The sequence below is a fragment of the Lactuca virosa genome, chromosome 1 (genome assembly GCF_052849685.1).
Source record: "Lactuca virosa cultivar CGN04683 chromosome 1, Lactuca_virosa_CGN04683_v6, whole genome shotgun sequence".
Taxonomy (NCBI): Eukaryota; Viridiplantae; Streptophyta; class Magnoliopsida; order Asterales; family Asteraceae; genus Lactuca; species Lactuca virosa.
In genome coordinates this window covers 24,420,863-24,444,727 of record NC_136426.1, presented here as the reverse complement: position 1 = coordinate 24,444,727, position 23,865 = coordinate 24,420,863, and the positions used below count along the sequence as shown (strand labels likewise).

At 34.8% G+C, this 23,865-nt stretch overlaps 3 protein-coding genes and 1 long non-coding RNA gene across 5 annotated transcripts; 3 read left to right on the top strand and 1 right to left on the bottom strand.

Moving 5' to 3' along the window:
* Positions 1-2,465: 2,465 nt before the first annotated feature.
* Positions 2,466-3,495, bottom strand: LOC145152881 (uncharacterized). The gene is made up of 2 exons (XR_013733456.1): positions 3,382-3,495; positions 2,466-3,216 (listed from the first exon to the last, which is right to left on the bottom strand). It is a non-coding gene; the product is annotated as an uncharacterized LOC145152881 (long non-coding RNA).
* A 543-nt stretch (positions 3,496-4,038) lies between these two features.
* On the top strand, positions 4,039-7,668 carry LOC145152723 (embryogenesis-associated protein EMB8-like). The gene is made up of 6 exons (XM_079075431.1): positions 4,039-4,301; positions 4,396-4,485; positions 5,350-5,411; positions 6,351-6,451; positions 7,100-7,189; positions 7,343-7,668. Exons 1-6 carry the CDS (start codon positions 4,039-4,041, stop codon positions 7,547-7,549), a joined length of 813 nt encoding a protein of 270 aa, XP_078931557.1. The 3' UTR covers positions 7,550-7,668.
* Positions 7,669-8,033: 365 nt separating this feature from the next.
* LOC145152462 (GRAS family protein RAM1-like) lies at positions 8,034-11,129 on the top strand. 2 transcript variants are annotated; one of them, XM_079075418.1, is made up of 3 exons: positions 8,034-8,213; positions 8,299-8,382; positions 8,882-11,129. In XM_079075418.1, exon 3 carries the CDS (start codon positions 9,592-9,594, stop codon positions 10,981-10,983), a length of 1,392 nt encoding a protein of 463 aa, XP_078931544.1. In that variant the 5' UTR covers positions 8,034-8,213; positions 8,299-8,382; positions 8,882-9,591; the 3' UTR covers positions 10,984-11,129. The 2 variants fall into 2 exon arrangements, with proteins under 2 accessions (XP_078931544.1, XP_078931537.1); XM_079075411.1 differs by having other exon boundaries at positions 8,034-8,382; positions 8,882-9,320; positions 9,588-11,129.
* Positions 11,130-12,368: 1,239 nt separating this feature from the next.
* LOC145104095 (GRAS family protein RAM1-like) lies at positions 12,369-13,698 on the top strand. The gene has a single exon (XM_079041379.1). It carries the CDS (start codon positions 12,369-12,371, stop codon positions 13,629-13,631), a length of 1,263 nt encoding a protein of 420 aa, XP_078897505.1. The 3' UTR covers positions 13,632-13,698.
* The last annotated feature ends 10,167 nt before the right edge of the window (positions 13,699-23,865 follow it).

Here is a 23,865-nt window from a genome sequence, read left to right as displayed (position 1 = left end):
GGATGTTACAGATATCTATTATTACTCTTTACTCCATGATAATAAAATTTTCAACTTGAAGGGAATTGTGGATCTCTTGCGTTTGGTGGAAACCGGAAAACACCTCTCTTTTCCTTTGGTTTATAGATTATTAGAACTGACTTTGGTTTTGGCCGTCGCAACCACAAACATTGAAGTTGAACTTTATGTCTAATAAAATTACGGTTTTTATTTTTTTCTTATTTTATATTACGTGGTTTTTTTGGATATCACTTTACTTTGAGCATGGCTCCGTCACTGCTTGAATTAGCTGGGTCTAAGAATGTTAAGAAACTTATTCCTATTGTATTCCTTGTAATAATCATAACTTTTTGGGTTAAATAAAGTTAGTTAAACAGACGAGTAAGAAACTTAAAACATGATAGACAAAACTGTGATGAAACTTGGGTTTGACCTTGTCTTTGACTTAGTTGGGATCAATAATGTTAAGAATCTAATTCCTCATATATTCCTTGTAATAATACTATAACTTTTTGGGTTAAATATACTAGTAAGAAACTTAAAACTTATAGTGTCAATAGAGAAAAGATTGAAAATCAAAGCCTTGACTCTACCCTTTCCCTCTTATGAATGGTTTTGGGAAGACATTGGAAATCTTGATGGTTTTGGGAAGGTATGTCTTCTTGAGACACAATAATATAAAGTCGTTTCTTCTCCTTCATCTAAACTTGACCTAGGGTTTGGGGATTTCTCGTTACGGCTTGTTCCCGAGTTTTTTTGCAAATTCATTAAAGGAAAGGGAAGGAAAATTTGATAGAAATAAAGGGAGGTGAAGGAAAATATTCATTATTCCGTGTTCCCGGGTTCGAAGGAAATGAAAGGAAAATTTTAAGTTTTGTGTTCCCGAGTTAGGAGGAAAAAGAAAATAAAACTTAAAATTTTTCTTCCCCTTACTTTCTTCCCAAATCCGCCCAAATTGGGAGGAAAATATGGCTCCAAAATCCTTCCCCTCCCCTCACTTTCCTTCCATTAATGAAACTCGGGAACACGGTTTTCCTTCGACACCCCTCATTTTCCCTCCGTATCCTCCCATTTCTTTCCTTAAGTAGAACTCGGGAACAAGGCGTAAATTAGAAGTTTTTGTTTATTATGAGCATATGAAGTAGTTTCTAACTTTGTTTCTTTCATCTAATCATTGGTGTAAGATCAAATCATTCATTCATTGCTTGATTTTGAGCCTGAATGTTTTTTTGTAGTTTTCAAACTCTAATAATTAGCGTTGTGACAAAAAAACCAAAATCGAATAACCGAACAAAACCAAATGATGTTTGGTTTATTTGGTTCGGGTTATTCGGTTTTCGGTTAATTTGGTTTGGTTAACCGAATAAGTATATCTTATTTGGTTTGGTTTTGATTAAATTTTTATTATTTTGGTTAATTCGAAAAAAACAAAAAAGCTATTTGATTAATATAATTTTTTATAGTTTATATCTATAAATTAATATTTTATATTTAAATTTATAGATTAGTTACTAAAAAAGATTTTCATAATTCATTATTTAATTATTAACCATTATAAAATTATAATTGTTTCTATTTTGTATTAAAAAACAATAACCAATTTGCCAAATGTCAATTAACAAACATTTACAATTGTGTGTGGCTACAACTACACTTTAAGAAAACACAACATGAAAGACATAATATAATATGTTATGTATTAGTAGGTTTTTTTAGTTTAATATTTATTTTACATGCAGAATTTTATACGGTTTAACCGATAAACCAAACCATATAAACCGTAGTTGAATAACCGAAACCGATTAAACCGAACCTTATTAAGTTTGGTTATGGTTAGTTTTAAGATATAAAAAAACCGAACCGATTAAACCGAAAACCAGAAAAACCGACCAAATAATGCCCCTACTAATAATGGTAAAATCGATTTTGCGCTAGTATGTATGTTTGAGATGTGATTCAACCTTGTTTTAAGTTCCTAAACTTCATCTGAAACAAATGAATTCACTACATTTTGATAATTGCAGATAATGATCAAATGAGGATTTAAGTTATCCCATAACATCAAATAGAGTTTGAATGGTTATTATGACATGATCTAGATTTGGAGTTGTGCAAACAAGTAATGTCATTAATCTAACTCACAGTGTCCATTGGATGCAAGTTTAGTGATGATTCAATGATGATTTTTAACACAATTACAATTGGGATGTTCAAGACTTCAAGCGGTTAATATCAAACATAATCTGATTTTTGAAGTTATAAACCTTTGAATCGTCATGTAATTCTTGACCTATGTGTAATTGATGTTTTCTAATGAATCTGGAAGTGTATTTACTTGTTAGTACTTAGTATACTTCAAAGTCAATAGAAGTAGAATGGAGGGGGTTGCAGTTGATTTGGATGTTTGGGTAACTTTTTGGCAAAACAAATTCCAAGTTATACAAAGTTTTATTCTGAGTCAACACTTTTGCTTTTAAAGACTCAAGTGAAGTCATTTCTAATGAAAATAAACGTTTAAAACTTTATATCACCTTAATAGACTTATGTTGGTCAGTTGGTGTTAGTGATAGCAATAATCGACTTTATATCATTTGTACACACTTATGCCAGGTTCACTAAGAATCACATTAACCATTGCAACATAGATCCTACCCACCAACAACTCCTTCACCTACAATCGAAATAGGAAATGTGTAAAACTATGTCTTTATCCCTCTTTGTTGTGTTTTTTAGATATAATGATGCTAATCTTGATTCTTGGAAACACAGGAAAGCAACCGCATCCATGCCCTTCAGTCTAGTAGGACACAATCTTCAACAAGCATCTTTACAAGATTTCCAAAGCTCTACATAAAAACCCCCTTGTTAATTAGCCAAATCCTTTTTACTTAATGTTCTCTTTGAGGTCAAACCCATCATATTTTCGGTTACATTTGTAGCGGTTGACAACAATGTGGAGTCAAAATCTGCAAAAACCAGAGTAAACCAAAAGAGCTACGACATCACATAAAACACACGAGAATAAATTTCAAGGTACCTTATGGAACACCTACATGAGGAATCAAAACCATGGATTTCATTTGGACATGTAAAAAGAAACAAATCTGCAGACAAACACCTTTCATGCTATCACCAATCAGCATGCTAAATGTATCTTTCTCTGGTTTCACTCCATCCAAGATCATATGATCATATACATTCCTCAACAGATAAATCCTATTAATAAACATCTTTATTAGACTCATCAATTGTGAAATATGTAAAATTCTGTTGTTGTGCTAATTTTAATGTTTGTATGAATTTGTGAAAAGCAAGAAGAAAAAACTGAAAATGGAAGTACACTAAAACTAGTTTTCTTTATTAAAAACGAATGAGGTGCACCTGTTTGTTTGAAGAAGCAAAACTGACAGTAGAGAATGGCCTAATTTCACGCCAGAAGTCCGTGTTTTCTCTCAAGTTCTTGCAGATGGGGAGAGAAGCGGTGGGTTCTGTGCCTTACTCATCGGCGGCGACATATGATGAGAGAACAGGAAACTCGATGTCTGATGACGGCAGCGTGAGGAAGGACATCGGCGGCGACGTCAGCTGCCCGGAAAGATGTAAGCAGGCGGAAGATGAAGGACGGGCATGGGCGGCGAGAGAGAAGACGCCAATCATGGCAACTGGTAAGGCTAGGACTTAGGAGCAAAACCCACCATGAAGTCTCTTGCGTCAGCCTGAGGCAAGAATGACCGGATGCAAGCAGGCAGGAGACGTCGCATGAGATAAGCATTAGTGGCTATGGGCGGCGGCGGGATTCCGATTGGGCGAGAAAAGCTGCCCATCGACGTGGCCTAAAGCTTTCAAGGCTTCCAATTAGAGTGACAGAAGGCCCCACTAAAGTCAAACAAACTCTCATAGTCGGCTGAACTACTACACCAATCTTGATTCACAGTCGGCGAAGTAGATCACAAATACTCCTTCTCTTCCCAGAATGGGTGATTGATTCATCCTTCACTCTCTCCTTGGATTCCATTCTAAATTTCCAATCCAATCAGTATGGCGGATACTTTCTCTGAATCAATCGCAGCATCGGCCCAGGCCTTCAAGCTCATCCTCCAGGGCTTCACATTGATACCTATAATCCATTATGAAATAGCTTTTGTGTGTTTCCTCATAATTTTCATCTACAATTTCTTAGAGTTTCATTTCTTTCATGATGTTCTCACTCTGTTCCAAGGTTCTCCGGTGTCTCTAACATACAATTCGGCCTCTGAGATTTACCACGGCGTCGCTTCAAAGTGTCGCCTTCTTCATGGCAGGTTCAATTTTTTATTTTTATTTTTCAGATTCTTAATCTTATACGGTATATGTGAAGGACTTATGTTGTTTTGTGCTGATTGCTTCATTACTAAGGTACTTGGTTACACCTTGGCTCTCAAGTCCTCACGTTCAAACAACATTTCTACATTTCCATGGAAGACCTCCTGCAGTAAATTATAGAAGGTATGTCTTCTTGGTCTGGTTTTGCCAGATATAACTAACTGAATGAAAAAGATGCTTAGTGAAAAGTACTTTTTGATATGACACACCTAACATTAATTTACCATTTTAACCCTATGAACTTCTTGAAATAAAGTTATGTTTGATAAAAAGTAAGTGATATAATAGAGTGGAGCTAAGTATTGCCCTTTATTAAGATCTAAGCCTTGAAATTCCTAAATGTGGGTATATTATCTAGTAGTTGTTGTTTGCAGTTGTTATTATCTGATATTTGTTGCACGATTTCTGACAGTGATAAGTAGTAGGATGAATATTTCTTTGAGTAACTAGGATTTATACTCAGGTGGATGAAATGAAAAGCGACAAGTTGTTCCAAATGGATAAAAAAGCAAAAAAGAAATTTAAATGAAAATGAAAACCATACATGTTTAGGATCTGGAAGGACAATTACTAAATTATATTCTATTTAATTACAAAAAGCTCAATATTTTTGGTCAAACTAAAAATGAAATGTACAAGTATTACTGCAGTAGGTACAAGTGATAAAACAAAGAAAATTGAACATATGATAGTAGTGGGCTGTATAATGTTGTCTGGTATTGAAGTTACTTGTTTTATTATATCAACAAGCTTATCATACGTAATATTTAGTGACAGAATTTTAGGCTGCTTGCATGATTGCTACCAATTACCAAAGTGTTAAATGCAATAAATAGCGATTCACTTTCATCTATTTGCTTATTATCACATATTCACATCCTACTACAGTGTTGTACTTTGAAATGGATTTTAGGTGTTTTGGAACAGAATTCAGTTTTTTACATTTTGGTTATTCTTATAATGTTTTTCACTTTTCTATTCTTTCAGAAAATTATTTCATGCATCTGATGGTGGAACTTTTGCTCTGGATTGGCTAAAGAGTTCAGATGGTAACACATACATTTTATAACATTTCTTCTGCACCTGATCAGAAAATATCCATGTCATTTATCAGTTAATAATAATACATGCCAAGATGTTAATATTATCTTGTAAATCTTCTTGTGATTTAGTATGATGCGACTTATAGACCATGCAAGAAGTTACAAAAAAGCCTATAAAGGGCAACTTAAGAAGTGCATATTCAAATATGTAAATTATAATTCATGATCAAATATGCATAAAGTACCTGTATGTTGTCGCTAATTTTTATCTCATTATAATACTAAACAGACAAGCTAATTAGTAGGTTTTAGATATAGGTTTTTTAGCCTGAAGTTCAGCTTCTATGTCCTAATCTAGGGAAACAAAATATTCATAAATATTGATGATAAAAACATATAATCTGCAGATTTGAATTCTTGCTGAAATCATTGCTAATATCTTTGACAAGTTTATTATTACTGTTTTGCTAGGATGTAATGGTTGTTTAGTTGTAGAATAAATCTTGCTTCCAGTAGACCTGGTATGGTGTTTGCTAAGTAGTTGTGTGAACTTATAGATTATGATGCTTGGTATGGTGTTTGCTATTTAAAATTGGGTTAAATGCAAGAAATATCAATGTACTTTAATTGATATTATAGCAACCTATTTTCATTTCTTTCTATTACAACCTTATTCTATAAAAACATCTACCCAGTTAAAGCAATGTCATCCAAATACAAAACAATTTTCAGTGCTATAATAAGCAAGACAACAGAAAATATAATGTAATAATTGGGTAAAAAGTTCAAAGTACAATGTCTTACTAAGAAAAAAAATGAAAGTATAATGCTTTTATAGAAAGAAATGAAAGTAGGTTGTGATAATACACAAATATGTGAACTGAATTACAAAACATGCATGCAGATTTTTATTTATTGTGGTCTGAATTTTATATAACTTTGCAGTGTTAGGAGGATCAACATGTGAAGATAATGCTGGTTTGAGGCATGATAAAACCCCCATCTTGATTGTAATTCCTGGATTAACTAGTGATTCCTCTGCAGCTGTAAGTTCAAACTCTTGCCAGAAAAATTTGGTCATGTTCATGGCTTAATTATTGCTGAATCTGCTTTGTTTCTTTTGGGCATTTCTTTTAGTGCAAATGCCATTTGGACAGTCCATTGTTGTTCTAATGTTAGTTTCAAGGGTTAAATGCAAGAAATAACAACACACTTTCATTGATTTGTTTATTATAACACCCTACTTTCATTTTTTTCTTATGAAAACCTTTTAATTTTGAAAATCCACCTAATTAATTAGAGCAATGACATCCAAACATCGAGGCATTAAAAGTAATATGTCCAAATAAGAAATTAATTGGAATTTTAATGCTATAATGAGTATATTATCCTTGGTAAATCTGTCAGTAAGAAAAAAATGGAAGTACAAGATACCAGACTATCCATACCTTACAAGATGGTGGAAAAAGATGTACATGTACTTACTTTTACTTATTTTTTTTTTATCATAGCATCCTACTTTTCAGGAGCAATGCATAACATTCCTCACTACTATTTCAAAAATTTAATAAATTGTGCAAGCATTCTAAGAAATAAAAATTTTAAATTGTATTTACGTTTTATATTGTCCTCCCTCCCTGATATTGAGAATATTGAGAGAATATGATGATGAAAACATTTGATTGTATTTGTAGTACATCAAGCATCTTGCTTACTCCACTGCTGAACGAGGATGGGATGTTGTTATTTGCAATCACCGCGGACTTGGAGGAGTTTCTGTTACGGTCAGTAGATTAATTAAACTGAAATACAACTCTTAACTAAATTCATTTTAGAACCTATAGATAGATAGATAGATAGATTGATCATTGTACCATTTTTTTTTTTTAATGTTAATTTATCAAACGCTTTGAGATGGTATGATTTTTTGTTTGCAGTCTGATTGCTTCTATAATGCGGGGTGGACAAAAGACACACGAGATGTCATCAACGATCTTCATCGTGAATATCCCAATGCTCCTCTTTTTGTAGTTGGAACTAGCATTGGTGCCAACATCCTGGTACCTTTATTCTTGCATTATTTTATATTTTATATTTTCTTTCCTAATCATTATTGTTATGTCCCTATGTTACAAGCTATATAACACATACCAGCTGGATGTGATCAACTAACTATTCTCTATTCTTTAAGTCCATGCTTCAACTTTGTTTTGTTGTTGAAACTGAAAGATTACTCAAAATTAATTTACAATGCTACCTTATATACTGAAATATGAATAACTATAAGCAAGTATCTAACTAAAGACTAGAGGACTTTGTTACTTGTTAGGGTGACTTTTCATTTTATGTTATGGATATAAATGGGTTGCAATTAGGAGTCTACTGGTGTACACATCATCTAGACTAAAGATTGGCTGGTTGATGGATATATATGGATGGGTTAGTTTTTTTGTGTTTTGTAATGTCTAGGTATTTTTTTTTATGCATTTTTATGATTTTTAGGGTTTTTTTGTTTTCCAAATAACCCTATATATATATATATATATATATATATATATATATATATATATATATATATATATATATATATATATATATATATATATATTCTTTGTAAATGCAATTCAGTTGTAACAATTGATGACACTGACACTTAATGGAGGTATATATTTTCGATGGTTCCTTCTTTATACTTGGATGAAATCGATGTTGCTCAAAGGGATATATATGGAGTTTCTTGGATACCTTAGATGAGATCGATGACTAGATGCTTTCCATTTGAAGTTGACTCATAAGATAAGAAATAAGGTGTATCATTAATTTCTTCACTATATATTGACATATTATAATATATATATATTCTTGTTACAATTTCACCAACTTTTTGAGGCAGGCAGGCATGCAGGCATGCAGATTCTTCCATGTACTCGAGGCAAATTGTTATGATCCAAGGCATGCATCATGCTGACAAAAAGAGGTTGGCCAAGTTATATATATACAATTAAGGAGCATCTTTGCACTTGTGTTCCACCTTTCCCTAGCTAGGCATCATGCATGGCTGCTCAAAATTTAGAGACAATGATCGAGTACACAGTAATAGTTGAGCGTGTTCTAAGTAATTAACATTTAACAGTACTAGTATGGATTTAAGGTTTCGGTTTTAGGAAAAAGGGACTGCTGCGGATAAACAGTCGTTGCAGCAGCTAAAAATATGAAACAATAATAACCCTAACTTTTAATTATGCAGTAAGTACAAGCTTAGGATGCATAAACATGGAATCTAGTTATATGGAAAAAAATTAATGTTGCTAAAGGAATATACTGAATTTTTTGGATAACTTAGATGAGGTCGAATGACAGATGCTTTAATTCCATTTAAAGTTGAGTCATATATAACATAAGGATATTATGGTGCTTCATTTCTTCACTATCGACAAATTATATTCTTGTTAGAACATCACCAACTTTTGGGGCAGGCATGCAATATTATTCTTTTAATCAAAGGCAATTTGTCGTCGCCCATGACCAAAAGAAGTTGGCGAAGTTATATATATACAAGAAGCATCATTAGGTAAAACCTGATTCTCTATTTTATTTGTCAACAATATTTTGTTTATAGATACGGGACGATTAAAAGAGTAAACATTTGATTATATAGTTGTGTTTTCGTTTTCTTGGCCGGAATTCTAGCCCATGCTCTAAGTTTAAAGTTAGTAGGATAATTAAGTGGCTTAAAAAATCCTTCTGTAAGCTCTAAATTTGTGTATTTAATTGTGTGTTTTATTTATTTATAATAATAAAATAAAAAATAAAATTGCAATAGAGATGCTCGGAGAAATTTATGGGAGAAAAAGAAAGATACAAGGGTAGAGTGTGATGGCATCTTATACTTGGATAAGACAAATCCATCTTGAGGTTGGTCTATATGATTCCTCTTACCTTAATTTGGCATCAAAAGATCCTTTCTTGAAATACCCGAAGCATCACAGCTAGCTTTTCAAAGGCATGAACTTATTAATGTTAGGTTCAAACAATTCTAACTTATTCCCCTGGTCATAAGATCCTTTTTGTTCGTAATTTCCCATGGGTGATTCTTTTCCTTATTTGGCTATATAAACAAACGGCGATTCATAAACTCCCTCATTCACTTCAAACTCTTCCTACTGATCACACCTTGTATAGATATATGGAAGGCGTACAAGATGAGCAGCTGTTGAGTCTTGGGCTTGCAATCGTGATCGATTCTGGTAGTGGTCGTGAAAGAAAGGTGAAAAGAAAGAGAAGGGAAGGATTTAAACCTTTGGATACGAATGGAGTTTCTGAAGGAAATATCTATAGTCTTTTGGAAATGAGGGAAATCATGTTAAAGAAAGAAAACAAGACACCAGAAATAAGCACGGGCGAAGATGGAAAAGGACTCCGTTTGATCCACTTATTGCTCGTTGCCGCTACCTCCCTTGACGAGAATAACCTTGATTCCGCTGTCGATAATTTGAGTGAATTGTATCAAAACGTATCTTTGATAGGCGACTCGGTACAAAGGGTGGCGGCTTATTTTGCAGATGGATTGGTGGCAAGGCTTCTCACACGCCGATCACCTTTTCACTCAATGATAATGAAGGAACCAGCACCTGAAGATGAGTTCTTGGCATACATGGAACTCTACAAAGTATCCCCGTATTACCAGTTTGCTCATTTCACCGCAAACCAGGCGATCATGGAATCATTCGAAAGGGAAGAAAAAAATAACAACCGATCATTGCATGTTGTCGACCTCGATGTAGCGTATGGTTTCCAGTGGCCATCATTAATGCAATCATTGTCAGACAAGGCCACTTCAGGAAACCGTGTGTCTCTTCGAATAACAGGGTTTGGAAAAAGCTTGGAGGAACTCGAAGAGACCGAGGCAAGACTAGTCGGCTTTGCCAAAACCTTCAGGAATCTAATCTTTGAGTTCCATGGTATGCTGAGATCAAATTCTGGGCTGAAATCAATAACGAAGAGGAAGAACGAAACGGTGGTTGTAAACTCAGTCTTCTATTTAAATTCCTTGTGCAACTTCACACACATCTCAGAAACGTTAAAATCGATACACAGTCTAAACCCTTCCCTAGTTATTATGGTCGAGCAAGAAGGCGGCCGAAGCCCAAGAACCTTCCTATCAAGATTCATGGAGTTCTTGCATTACTACGCAGCCATGTTCGACTCACTGGATGATTTCCTTCCTCTGGATAGTCTCCAAAGGCTTCAGATCGAAAAGAACCATCTCGGCAAAGAGATCAAACGGCTAATGGATTTCGATAAGGACGAGGAAAATTCTCCAAAGTACGAGAGGATGGAAACCTGGAAAGGAAGGATGGAAAGTCATGGATTTTCAGGAAGGCGTCTAAGTTCCAAGTCGATAATTCAAGCAAAGCTCCTGTTGAAAATCAATAGCCATTACTGTCCCATTCAATTTGGTGGGGAAAATGGAGGGTTTACTTCGTTTGAAAGAGAAGAAGGCAATGTCATTTCTCTGGCTTGGCAAGACAAATGTTTAATCACAGCATCTGCATGGCAATGTGCAGGAGGAAGATGACGAACCATGACTCAACACGGAGTACTTTTGGTATAATTAGTAGCCTATAGTTTTGTAAATTATCTATAATAACATGTGTGGAGTGAGTATGTAATATACGTTTTCGACACCACGTTGATTATAAAAAAATATCTTAATTTTTATCATTCTGATGGCAATATAAATCTTATATGCTTCCATCAAAACAATATTTTTTGGCGCAACATTTGTGATTAGTTGCGGTATAGAATGCCATCATATGACTTGTATCCAAATTGAGTATCCAACTTCCAACGTCATCGATCTTATGAGTAGTTTTTTTTTTTCCTTTTTTTGTCATGTTATTTTTCCATTAACTTTATCAAACACAAACATTTTATGTCCTGTTTTATAAAATTAAATTAGTTTATTGTAATTAAATATTAGGTAAAACTACAAAAGAAAAAATAGTTTATTGTAACTCATAAAGTAACTTTTGATAAACTAGTTTGAGATAGCTTAAGCTAATTTATAAGCTAAAAACTAATTTTTTTTCTATAAGCTACTAGCTAGCGTCAAATATAGTCAATCCAGCTTAAACCCTCTCCGATCATTCATCATTTTAAAAAACTTAAACCCTCTCTGATTTTTGTATCTTTTATTCTATATTGATATATTTATATTGAATTTAATATTTATTATCATCTTTTTATTGTATTTGTATATATAATTTAAACTAGAATTGGTATTTAAGTATTGGATAATGCCTAATTAAGTAGAATTATTTCTAAAAGAATATTGTTTTTACAATGATAAATATGATTACGTGAGTATCATTGCAAAAGATGATCAATACTCGATATTTATAATATTGTATCGGTATGGATGGTGTAATGGATGCTCTAATGTGTTGTTCCTAAAAATTTAATAATAATAATAATAATAATAATAATAATAATAATAATAATAATAATAGATACTTTAATGAAAATATTGATTTCCTTTTGCAACAAGAATCTTTTTGTAACAAAATAGAGAGTTGGAGATGTTCGTAGAAACTTATGCATGGGAAAGAAAGATACAAGGGTAGAGTCAGATGTCATTCGATACTTAGAATAGACAAATCCATGGTGAGGTTGGCCTATTTGATTCCTCTGACTCCAATTTAGCATCTCAAAATCCTTTAATTGGAAAACCCGAAGCATCGCATCTAGCTTTTCTATTGTATGACTTAAACTAATATTAGGTTCAAAATTTCTAACTTATTTCTATGGTCATAACTCATACGATCCTATTTGCATTGTAACTTCCCATGGATTATTCTATTCCCTATTTTTTTGAACGGCAGCTCTTTGGCTTTATAAACCACAATCACAACATCTATTATTCACTTCAATTTCTTCCTTTCAATCGAAACTTACAGAGAGATGGAAGGGCTACAAGATCACGAGCAACTTTTAAGTCTTGGGCTTGCAATTGTGATTGATTCTAGTCGTGAAAGAAAGATGAAAAGAAAGAGGAGGGATAGATCTTTGTCTTTGGATACGAATGGAGTCTTAGAAGGAAAGATCTTTAGTCTTCTGGAAATTAGGGAAATCATGTTAAAAGAAAAAAAGATAGGAAAAGGGAACATTGGTGCAGATGGAGAAGGGCTTCATTTGATCCATTTATTGTTAACAGCCGCTACCTCCCTTGACGAGAATAAACTTGACTTGGCTATTGAGAATCTCAGGAAATTGTATCAAAATATATCTTTGAATGGCGACTCTGTGCAAAGGGTGGCAGCTTATTTTGCTGACGGATTGGTGGCAAAGCTTCTGACACGTCGATCACCTTTTCATGCAATGATAATGAAGGAACCAACACCCGAAGATGAATTCTTGGCATACATGGAACTTTACAAAGTATCCCCATATTACCAGTTTGCTCACTTCACAGTAAACCAATCAATCATGGATGCATTTGAAAAGGAAGATATTCAAAACAAACGAGCCTTGCATGTGGTCGACCTTGATGTAGCCTATGGTTTCCAGTGGTCATCATTAATGCAGTCGCTTTCAGACAAGGCCACAACTGGAAACCATGTGTCTCTTCGAATAACAGCATTTGGAAGAAGCTTGGAGGAACTCGAAGAGACAGAGAGAAGGCTAGTCGGCTTTGCCAAAACCTTCAGGAACCTCATTTTTGAGTTCCAAGGTATATTGAGATCAAATTCTTCTGGACTGAAATCAATAAGGAAGAGGAAGAGCGAGACGCTTGTCGTAAACTCGGTGTTTTATCTAAATTCCATGTGCAATTTCTCACACATATCCCAAACGTTAAAATCAATAAACATTCTAAACCCTTCACTCGTCGTTTTGGTTGAACAAGAGGGTGATCGCAACCCAAGAACCTTCCTATCCAGATTCATGGAGTTCTTGCATTACTACGCAGCCATGTTCGACTCACTAGACGACTTTCTTCCTCTCAATAGTCTTCAGAGGCTACGGATTGAAAAGAACCATCTTGGTAAACAGATCAAGCGGCTAATTGACTTCGATGACGAGGCAAAGTCGCCCAAATATGAGAGGATGGAAACATGGAAAAGGAGAATGGAAAGTCATGGATTTTTAGGAAGCAATCTCAGTTCAAAGGCCTTAATTCAAGCAAAGCTTCTGTTGAAAACCAATTGTCATTACTGTCCTATTTAATTTGGTGGGGAAAATGGAGGGTTTACATCATTTGAAAGAGAAGAAGGCAATGCACTTTCTTTGGCTTGGCAAGACAAATGTCTAATCACAGTATCTGCATGGCAATGTGCATCAGCAGGAAGATGACAAACCATGACTCATGATGGAGTTGTTCTTTTGGTAAAAATTAGTATCACAATTTTGTAAATTAATAGATACTATCTATGAATAATCTCCGTTTTCGACGGCACATTGGCAAGAATCTTATTATTCCTTCAAAACGGATTTTTAATTTTGACCCATTATTTACGGTTAGTTCTATTGAATGCAATTATGGTTTTATATCTTCACATTGCATTATATTTTTATTTTATCTTATCGTTCAAAGCATAACTCTAAAAAGAATTAGTCACATACCTACCTTGTGGTGTCGCAACAAATTGAAAGAATATAACTATCTAGACATAACAAATAAAAAAAAGTAAGTTGTTATTTTAAAATATTAACATTTCAAGAACCATTGTAAAAGTAACAATAAGATCAATAGCATGTCAGTAGGTTCTCATGCTCGTAGACTTACTTGTAAGAATGATAAATAAGGATACAAAACGTTGCATAAATAATCAAATCATATAACTACACTATAGAAAGCGGTTGTAATATATTCAGCTTTTGTTGTTGACAGAATCACAACAGGTTGCTAAAGACCATTATATTGTTGTAACAACCAAAAAATTTCCAACAAAATTTTCAATTTTATTTTAGCAAAAACCTCCAAGTATCATAAAAACCAAAACAAGGAATCCTAGGTGTATCAATACAATTATCCCAAATCATACTATCAAAATGCAGAAATCATAAAAAGATCTGCAAGCCGGAGTGTACAGTCACACTTTCGCCTTCATGCGATCATCTGAGGTACCCGAAACACATTTAATCCACAACTATAAACATAAAGTTTAGTGAGTTCTTCCTAAAATATTCATACAACACATCATACTAAACAGTTATGGGTTATCAGCAACCCTAAGGATTATCAACAATCCCAGTGGGCTAACAGCACGCCCTGTGGATTAACATCATGTTCAGGGGTTATCAGCAATCCCAAGTATCAACAATGCAATTCAGACAAAACAACAAACATCAATAAAGACCCACATAGTCACATACATAAATACCACACATGTAAAGTAGTGAGAAGACTCACCTTGCGGATAGCAGCTAGAAACACAACAACTCTTACATACATGGTTGACAGGATCAACAAGACACCTAACAACAGTAAAGTCATACCCTACCAGCCTACACTCTTAAAACCCTAGCTTGACCCAAAAGTCAACCATGGTTAACTCCAACCAACGGTCACGTTGTGACCACCCATAGATCACGTCGTGACTGGAAAAGGACAAAACAGTCGCGAGCACCACATCTCACGATGTGGCATGCTATTGCTCACGTCGTGAGATCCACTTTGGACATCTTTGAGCATTAAGCTTTTAATCCTTTAAGCCATTCCTTGAGACTTTCCAGAGGGTCTCCCCCAATCCTAAGGACTATAAAAATCAAATCTTTACAATCATGCATGTCTAATGCATGACTTGAACACCAACTAGGTCAATAAGAAGATAATAGGATCAAGACTCATGCTTGGAGTCAAAAACCAACACCAAACTTCAGATATGAACTCATACTAAAATGAAATGACTTATTGATCAATAAAGGTTCTAACTTCATGGATCACATGCATGCTACCCAACCCATCCATGAAAAAGAAAGCATAAATCTTAGATCTAGCATGCATTAGAGATAAAGGCAGGAGCTTTATGACTTACAAAGGTCCGAAAGCACAACAAGATGATGAGGTAGGAGCTTGATTGACAAAAAGATGTACCAAAGGAATCTTTTTCTTTTTCAGAGGGCCAAAAACCACCAAATAAGCTCTTTAAGGTCACTAATGGAGGCTAATAATGTTTTGGGCATGAAGGAGGTGATGGAGGTTGAGGGTATGCAAACCCTAGCCTCTTACTTCACTTAAATAGGGAGCAAAACACAGGATTAGGGTTAGCTTGATCTCATGACGTGAACACCTATGTGTCACGTCGTGAACCTTAAAATGGCCATGTGTCTCCGTCTAATGTCACGTCGTGAGACACTATCTCTTACGTCGTGACCCTCTTAAATTTTTGGTTTTTCATTCTTAAGTAATTCAAACGTTGAAATTGATGGGTTTTGTATGTTACAAAAAAACCAAAAAAAAAACTATTTTTGGTGGAAAAACGTAAACCCTAGATTCGCACACACCCTAAGGATCTAAGTTCTCGCTATTGAATGCAATAACCAATTGAATATCAAGAACCCTATTCTAACCTTAGTATTTTCAAAAATAATAAAAGGGTTTAGAAAACATACCTTTTGATATGCTAGTTGATAACCAAATCAAAATCCTTCTTGAAATTGCTTGGAAGCTAGCACCAGAAATCTCGTGCCTCTGATGGTTCACATCCAACCCTAGTAACAAGGAGGCTTAAAGAGAGAGGAGAGGGGATAGTAAAATTTTGGCCTTAGCTTGGAGGAAAGAAGTGGTTGAAATAATGAGGCCAGGGAAGAGTTTATATAGTTGAAGGAAACTTGGGGCCAAAGTTAGTGTTTTAGGGATAAGACCTAGATTAATTAATATAATAATCAAGTTGTCTTATCTCCTTATCCCAAGCCCCTTGGACGAAAATTCTAGGTTATCCCTAGCCAGTTTTTGTCCACCCCATCCATGGGGTTCTAGAGTCTTCATTCTTCAACTTTAAATAAATAACTAAATTGTCCCTACACTTTTAATTAATCTAATTAATCTCAAAATTAATTTCAATTAATTTCTGATTAATTATTAATTAAATAATACTATTTTCTTATTAATATATTATTTTCATAAAATATTAATAAAATCATTTATTTCTATTTATTAATCATATAATAAATCAATAAATCAATCTCTCTCTCTCTACCTCTCTCTCTCTCTCAAAATCATCATATTCAATTACTAGGTTTGAGGGCAACCTAAAAGGACTTTGCTAATAATTCAAGATCATACTAAGTTAGTTTTTGGCTTAGACACCTAATCTAACAGTCTCCCACTTGAATAAGTATAAAACTAAATTACTAGTATAACTTCTAGATTAAATAACAAAGAGTGCTTCCACAACAACTGCCGAACTCTGAACTAAACAGACATTGGTCCTAAGATAAGTGATCCAATATTCTTCCATTCTACAAGATATCATACAGATATTAGACATGGATTAGAATCAATCTCATTTTCCAAGTTTTGTTTCCTGATTTCTTATTTTTGATGATGACATAAGACTTCAAATTGAACACATCAATTGAGTCATGGTTGGGCCAAGCACTATAAGTCAACACCAAATCACCGAGGGGCCCAAAGATATCGTTTTTCATGTTAGGGCAAAAGGAATGAATAAACTTTGACTTATATGCTTGTATCATTTACTCACCAAATCATACATGATACTGTTTTTTATAACATCATGTTACTGATGCGTTTTCGCAATACCAATGCAAAAACGACTTGTAAATTACAACTCATATATCTCCATTTGAAGAATATAATATATTATCGACTCGGAATTACTTATATTCTCTGAGTGTGGGTTTGTCCAATACTTAAATCTCCATTTCTAAGTACTCATGAATGTTGTAGCAATACCATTTTTATGTCTAACTCCCTTAGACAATCTATAATCCAATTCATGATAATCTTAGTTCACTACTTACTTCCCAAAGTATGAGCGACTGTGGAGTTTGAATAATTAAATTATTCGGGAAGTTAAACATGCAAAACAAAACACAAGAATAAATAATTGGCAAAGGCAGTAAACAAACTCATAAATAATCTCTATTATTTAATCACCAAAAGTCAAGTACATTTATTTTGTTACAAGTTTCAAACTAATCATCTAACTACTAAAACTAATATTGTCTCTTAAACAAATGCTCCTAGCATGCTGACTATGATTAATCCTACTCAAAGCCTTTGTGAGAGGATCTGCAAGATTATCTTCTGACGAAACTCTCTTCACTATGAGATGACCTTCTTCAACCCTATGTATGATATAGTGGAACTTTTTTTCGATATGTCTTGATTTACCATGATATCATAGTTCTTTGGTCAAAGCAACCGCTCTATCATTATCAAAGAAAAGTTCCATTGGTTCCTGAATGGTTGGAACTACTCCAAGGTCTCCGATGAAGTTCTTCAACCAATCTGCTTCCTTTGATGCTTCACTTGCCGCTATGTACTCTGATTCATAAATAGAATCATCCACTGTGTCTTGCTTGGAACTTTTCCAAATACCTTCTCCACCATTTAATGTAAACAGCCAGCCAGATTGAGAACGAAAGTTGTCTCTATCAGTTTGAAAGTTGGCATCACTATACCCAGTCACTCTCAACGTATCACTGCCACCAAGGACTAGAATCATGTCCTTTGTCCTTCTCAAATACTTGAGAATGTTATTAACTGATGTCCAATGAGCTCTGTCAGGATTTCCCTGATAGCGACTGACCATGCTCAAGGCAAAGGATACATCTGGGCAAGTACATGTCATAGCGTACATGATCGATCCTACAGCCAAAGCTTAATGGACTCGACTCATATCAGCTATCTCTTCATCTGTACTTGGGATTTGAGTCTTACTCAATTTGGCATTGCTCTGAATAGGTAGCTCTCATTTCTTGGAATTTTTCATACTAAACTGTTTTATTACCTTGTCCAAGTATGAACTTCGACTAAGTCTAAATAGTTTGTTCTTTCTATCTCTCAAAATTCTTATCTCGAGAACATAGGCAGCCTCTCCTAGATCCTTTATTGTGAAACACTTTCCAAGCCAAGATTTCACTTTTTGCGAAGTTGGAATGTTGTTTCCCATGAGAAGTATGTTATCAACATACAATACTAGAAAGGTTACTATACTCCCACTAGCTTTGACATACACACAGGACTCATCCTCACTTCTAGACAAACCAAATTCTTTGACTTTCTCATGGAAGCAACGACTCCAACTACGAGATGCTTGTTTCAATCTATAGATGAATTTCTCAAGCTTGCATACTCTATTGGGAAACTTTGCATCAATAAAACCCTTTGGCTGACTCATGTAAACATCTTCGAACAATTTCCCCTTAAAGAAAGCAGTTTTAACATCCATCTGTGAAATTTCATAATCATGAAAGACAGTTATGGTGAGCATTATCCTAATAGATTTAATTTTAGCCACTGGTAAGAAGGTCCCATCATAATTAACCCCTTAGGTTTGAGTAAATATCTTCGCAACCAATCGTGCCTTGAATGTGTGTACATTTTCATCCATGTTGGTCTTCTTCTTGAAGATCCATTTGCAACCAACTGTCTTCCGAACAGGTTGTTGATCAACCAAATTCCAAACTTGGTTGTCATACATGGACTTGATCTCGATGTCCATTGCCTCTTTCCATTTGGCTGCCTCAGGACCTGTCATTGCTTCCTTGTAGTTAGCTGTCTCATCCAAATTTACACATATCACCTTCTGCAGTTATATGGAAACCATAAAACTGAGGTGGCATACTAACTCAACTGGAGAAACGAATAGGTAATGAAGTGTCAACTGGTTCAACTGGAATTTCTTCCTCTGGTCAAATTCTAATGTCTTCAAATGTTCCTTTATTAGTTGACTCTTGAACCTCTTCAAGGTCAATTGTGCTCCCACTGTCCTCTTTGCATATGAGCTCTCTCTCGCAAAAGACTCTTCTTCGTACTACAAAGACCATGTTTTCACTAGTCTATAGAACAAGTATCCAAAGGACTTTTGTGGGTAGCCAATGAAAATACACCTCTCACTTCTGGCTTCTCGCTTGTCATGAGTCTCTTGTCTAACGAAAGCTTCACAACCCTAGACTTTGATATGTGCTAGTGAGGGAACTTTCATTGTCCACATCTCGTGAGGTGTTTTAGAAACCTTTATAGTAGGGACAAGATTTAGGATATGGGTGGTTGTCTCTAAGGCATACCCCCAGAAGGAAATGGGAAGAGTGGATCAACTCATCATGGAACGAACCATGTCCAGCAAGGTTCGATTGCACCTCTTGACCACACCATTAAGTTATGGTATCCTAGGAGGAGTCAATTGAGAAACCATTCCACATTCCTTGAGGTAGTCGTGGAACTCGATACTAAGATACTTTCCTCTTCTATCAGATCAGAGCATCTTTATCTTCCTACCTAATTAATTCTCGACTTCATGTTTAAACTCTTTGAACTTTGCAAAGGTTTCTGATTTATGTTTGATTAAGTAAATATTACCATATCTACTATAATCATTTGTAAATGTCATATAAAATCGATTAGCATCTCTTGTGGTGGATTAGAAGGTACCACACACATCTATGCGTATGAGGTCCATCAAACCTTCACCTCTTTCATAAGATCTAGTGAAAGGTGACTTTGTCATTGTTACACCCCCAAACTGGAACGGCGGAAACGTTCGGGGGCGGAGGATGTCATGTTTAGTATCACAAGACATGCATCATAGTAATCAAAGTAACAAACAACCATTTCATTAGAAAGAAAGTGTTTACAAAGTATGTGGTTCACATAAGATAGACTACAAAAGTAAATAACAAAACAAGACATGAAGCTACAATGCTCCATCTTTTGTATCCCAGTGCGCGTACCTGTCTACTGGTCTCCTGAGAATACAAGTTATTTTGAAAGAGTAGATCAGCATTTAAGCTGGTGAGTTCATAAGATTTTAGTGATGTAAAGTAAGTTGTATGTTCTTTTAGAAAAGTTTGCATGTTCCTCCAGAAAATCCTATATTTCCTGATCTGATGAAAGATAAGTAAAATGACTCTACAATCCTTTCTATGAGTACTAAACGGATACAAGTTATATAAAACCCAGAGTAAACAAACAATTGATTGTGTGTATCTGCCCTAATCCCACAACCAAACAAGGAACAGGAAATGAGGCGGAAGGCACACATCCTATTGTTTGTTAGATCATCGTTGTATATAACCCTGGCGTATTCACTTGGTACTCACGGAGTTAACTGTAATAGTTCTTTTATATTTGATGAAAACATTCTTTAAGAAAACCCTTATTTCTTTTAGTAAAAATAGTAACCACAATGGTTCCTTCTATAATCACTTAGTTTATACTAGCCATATATAATCTAATATCGAACAGATAGTTAATTGTGTGAGTCTGCCCTAAGCCCACAACCAAACAAGGAACAGGAAGTAAGGCGGAAAGCACACATCCAACTACCTATCGGGTCTTAATTATATATAACCCTTATGTATAAACTAAGGTATTATAGAATTAACCACCTAAGGTCCTTTAAGTTATACTGGTTTAATAAAATGGATTAAACCTTTCACTGATAAGTTTCTAGTTTTGTCTACCAAATGTTCTACTTGAAAAGTATGTTTTGTACTAGAAAACGGTGTATTGAATTAGTGTGCCATGACCTGACCCATACCTGGTACTCCTTAGGATTACTTAGTGTATACGGAATATATATATATATATATATATATATATATATATATATATAGCTAAGATCGAATAGATAGTAGGTTGGGTGAATCTGCTCTAAGCCCACAACCAAACAAGGAACAGGAAATGAAGCGGAAAGCACATATCCTACTACCTGTCGGATCCGATTAATATATATCCCTGATGTATAAACTAAGGAATCATAAAGTTAGCATTATAGGCCCCTTTCTACTGAATGTACTAAGACTCGACTGTTCTGTTTGTCGCTTGTAATGATGTAAGTTTTCCTTTCTACTGAATGTACTAAGACTAAGGAATCATAAAGTTAGCATTATAGTTTATAACTATCTTTACTCGAAAATAGTTTACATTACTTTTTATGTGAGGATATCACATCATGAATGTAATGGGAAAAATGAAAGTATGTAGTAGTCTTTTAAACTGACTACTGAAGTACTGACTACCTTAAAACTAGTTTGTTAATTAAGGTAAAATGTGATGAGGTTGTAACCATACTTGATTTGACTAGTATAAAACACGGCGCTCCAAAGGCGTCGAAAATGGTATGATATTTGTCACCCGTAGACTTGCAAGTCCTACTGTGGCTAGCAGCAAGGTGTGGGGTGTCAATCAAGTATAGATCTATACACAAACTCACGCTCTCCCTCCAGGAGACTCTGGTTACAAAACGCGACCTAACAAGTATATTGCTAAGTCGTGAAGTAGTGGTTTCACATTATGTTATCTTGTTCTTGTTATAGTATGTTCCTCCCTGAACTTGTTATAGTATGTTCTCTCTGTTCTAGTGTAGTATGTTTCCTCTTTGTATTTGTTATAGTATGAACTGAACCCCTAAACTATACCTATTATAGTTTACTAGTATGTTTACTTTGAACTGTTACTGACTTGAAGAAAAGACTCATTTATCTACTAAGTTATGATTTTACTTTTAATAATGGAGTTTTATAAACTATAAAGTAACATAACTTTAAAAGAGTTTTTGAAATGATTTGATCACTTATTAACACATAAGCAAATCTTTAAAATGATGTTTATCACAAAACATTTACACAATTATCATTGTGTTCAACTTGTATTCCCCCCCCCCCCTTAAAAGCATTTAAAACATTTAAAAGATTGATTATAGGGGTATGAACTCACCTTATGTGGGTGATTCAATCGAATATGCGCGTAAGGATGAGAAGTTCCACGAATGAAGTCCCGAGACACAAATGAGTCCTAAATGACATATAATGGCATATATATAGGCTTGTAATTAGTGTTTAAAAGCAACTAACATGCAAGGAAACTACCTTAGGGACTATGAAACACTTGAACTAAGTGTTAGAATCACATGTGATTGATCAAAGGGGGTTTACGGCCATGCTAAGGAGTGTACGGCCAAGAGTTGTGTACGACCATGGAGTGTACGGACATACACTCATGGTACATCATGCAAAAGAGGGTATTCGATCCATAGGGAAACTAGTGGGTCTATTGCTCAACAAGAAGATGAACAAAGTTCTCATTTTGGAGGGTCTTGAGGTGTGTATGGCCATGCAAGGATGTACGGCTGTACACTCCTTTTGTTCATGCAAAATGGTCGTTTCTAGGGTTATTATCAAGAGTTTCTAATGTATATTAAGCATATGGAAAAGATACTTACGATTTGGAAGCTTGAAGAGGGTTCACGGCCACCAAGAACTAGTGTGTGTTCTTGGTGTTCTTAGTGAAAGATGATGATCTGAAGATCTATCATAAAGAGTTGTTTTCATGGATGAATCATGAGATGATACATAACTAGGGAAGACATCAAGAAGGATAGAAGAATCACTTACGATTTTGGAGGATTATGATGAAGAATATTGATGATATTTGAGAGAGAACGGATTTTCTAGACTTAGAAGTGTAAGAAATGAATGAAAAATGAAGGGATGGCTTATATATGGCCATGGGTTCACGACCATCATGGGTGTACAGCCGTACACCCATGTGTACGGCCGTACACTCCTCATGAAGGAGTGTTTGGCCCGAATGTAACACGATGAACTTTAGTAACTCATTCCTATACCCTATCCTTGAATGTACTAGGCTTAGAACACTCAAACAGACTCTAAACAATGCTAAAAGATAGCAGAAATAAGTCTGACTCTCGATTGATTGGCTGGACTTACAAAGCAAAAAATTTCGGGTTGTCACAGTCATCTTGCCCAAAAGACAAGATTCGCATTTATCATTTGGCCTTAGGTGAAATGATTCCAAGACTCCATCTTTTTGGAGTTGGGCGATGTGTTTCTTGTCAATGTGCCTAAGACGACAATGTCACAAACATGCCTTGTCTAAACCATTAGAAGAATCACACATACCTTTATCATTTTCGGTGTATATTAAATCATCAACATAAAAACTAACTATAAAAATTTTACCTTTTTTGTACTTATGAATAACATGTGCTCGCTGCTACATTTTTCAAAACCTTCACGTTTAAAGTATGCTTCAATCTTACTATACCAGGCCCTTGGCACTTGTTTAAGGTTATATGGTGCTCTTTTTTAGTTTGTATACTTTGTTTTCTTCTCCTTTTTTTATGAAACCTTCTGGATGTTAGACGAACGCTTCCTCTTTAAGCTCTCCGTGAAGAAAAACTCCTTTTTACATCAAGCTAGACTACTTCCCATCCTCCTTGTTCTTCCAGCCCAAGTATCACTCTCA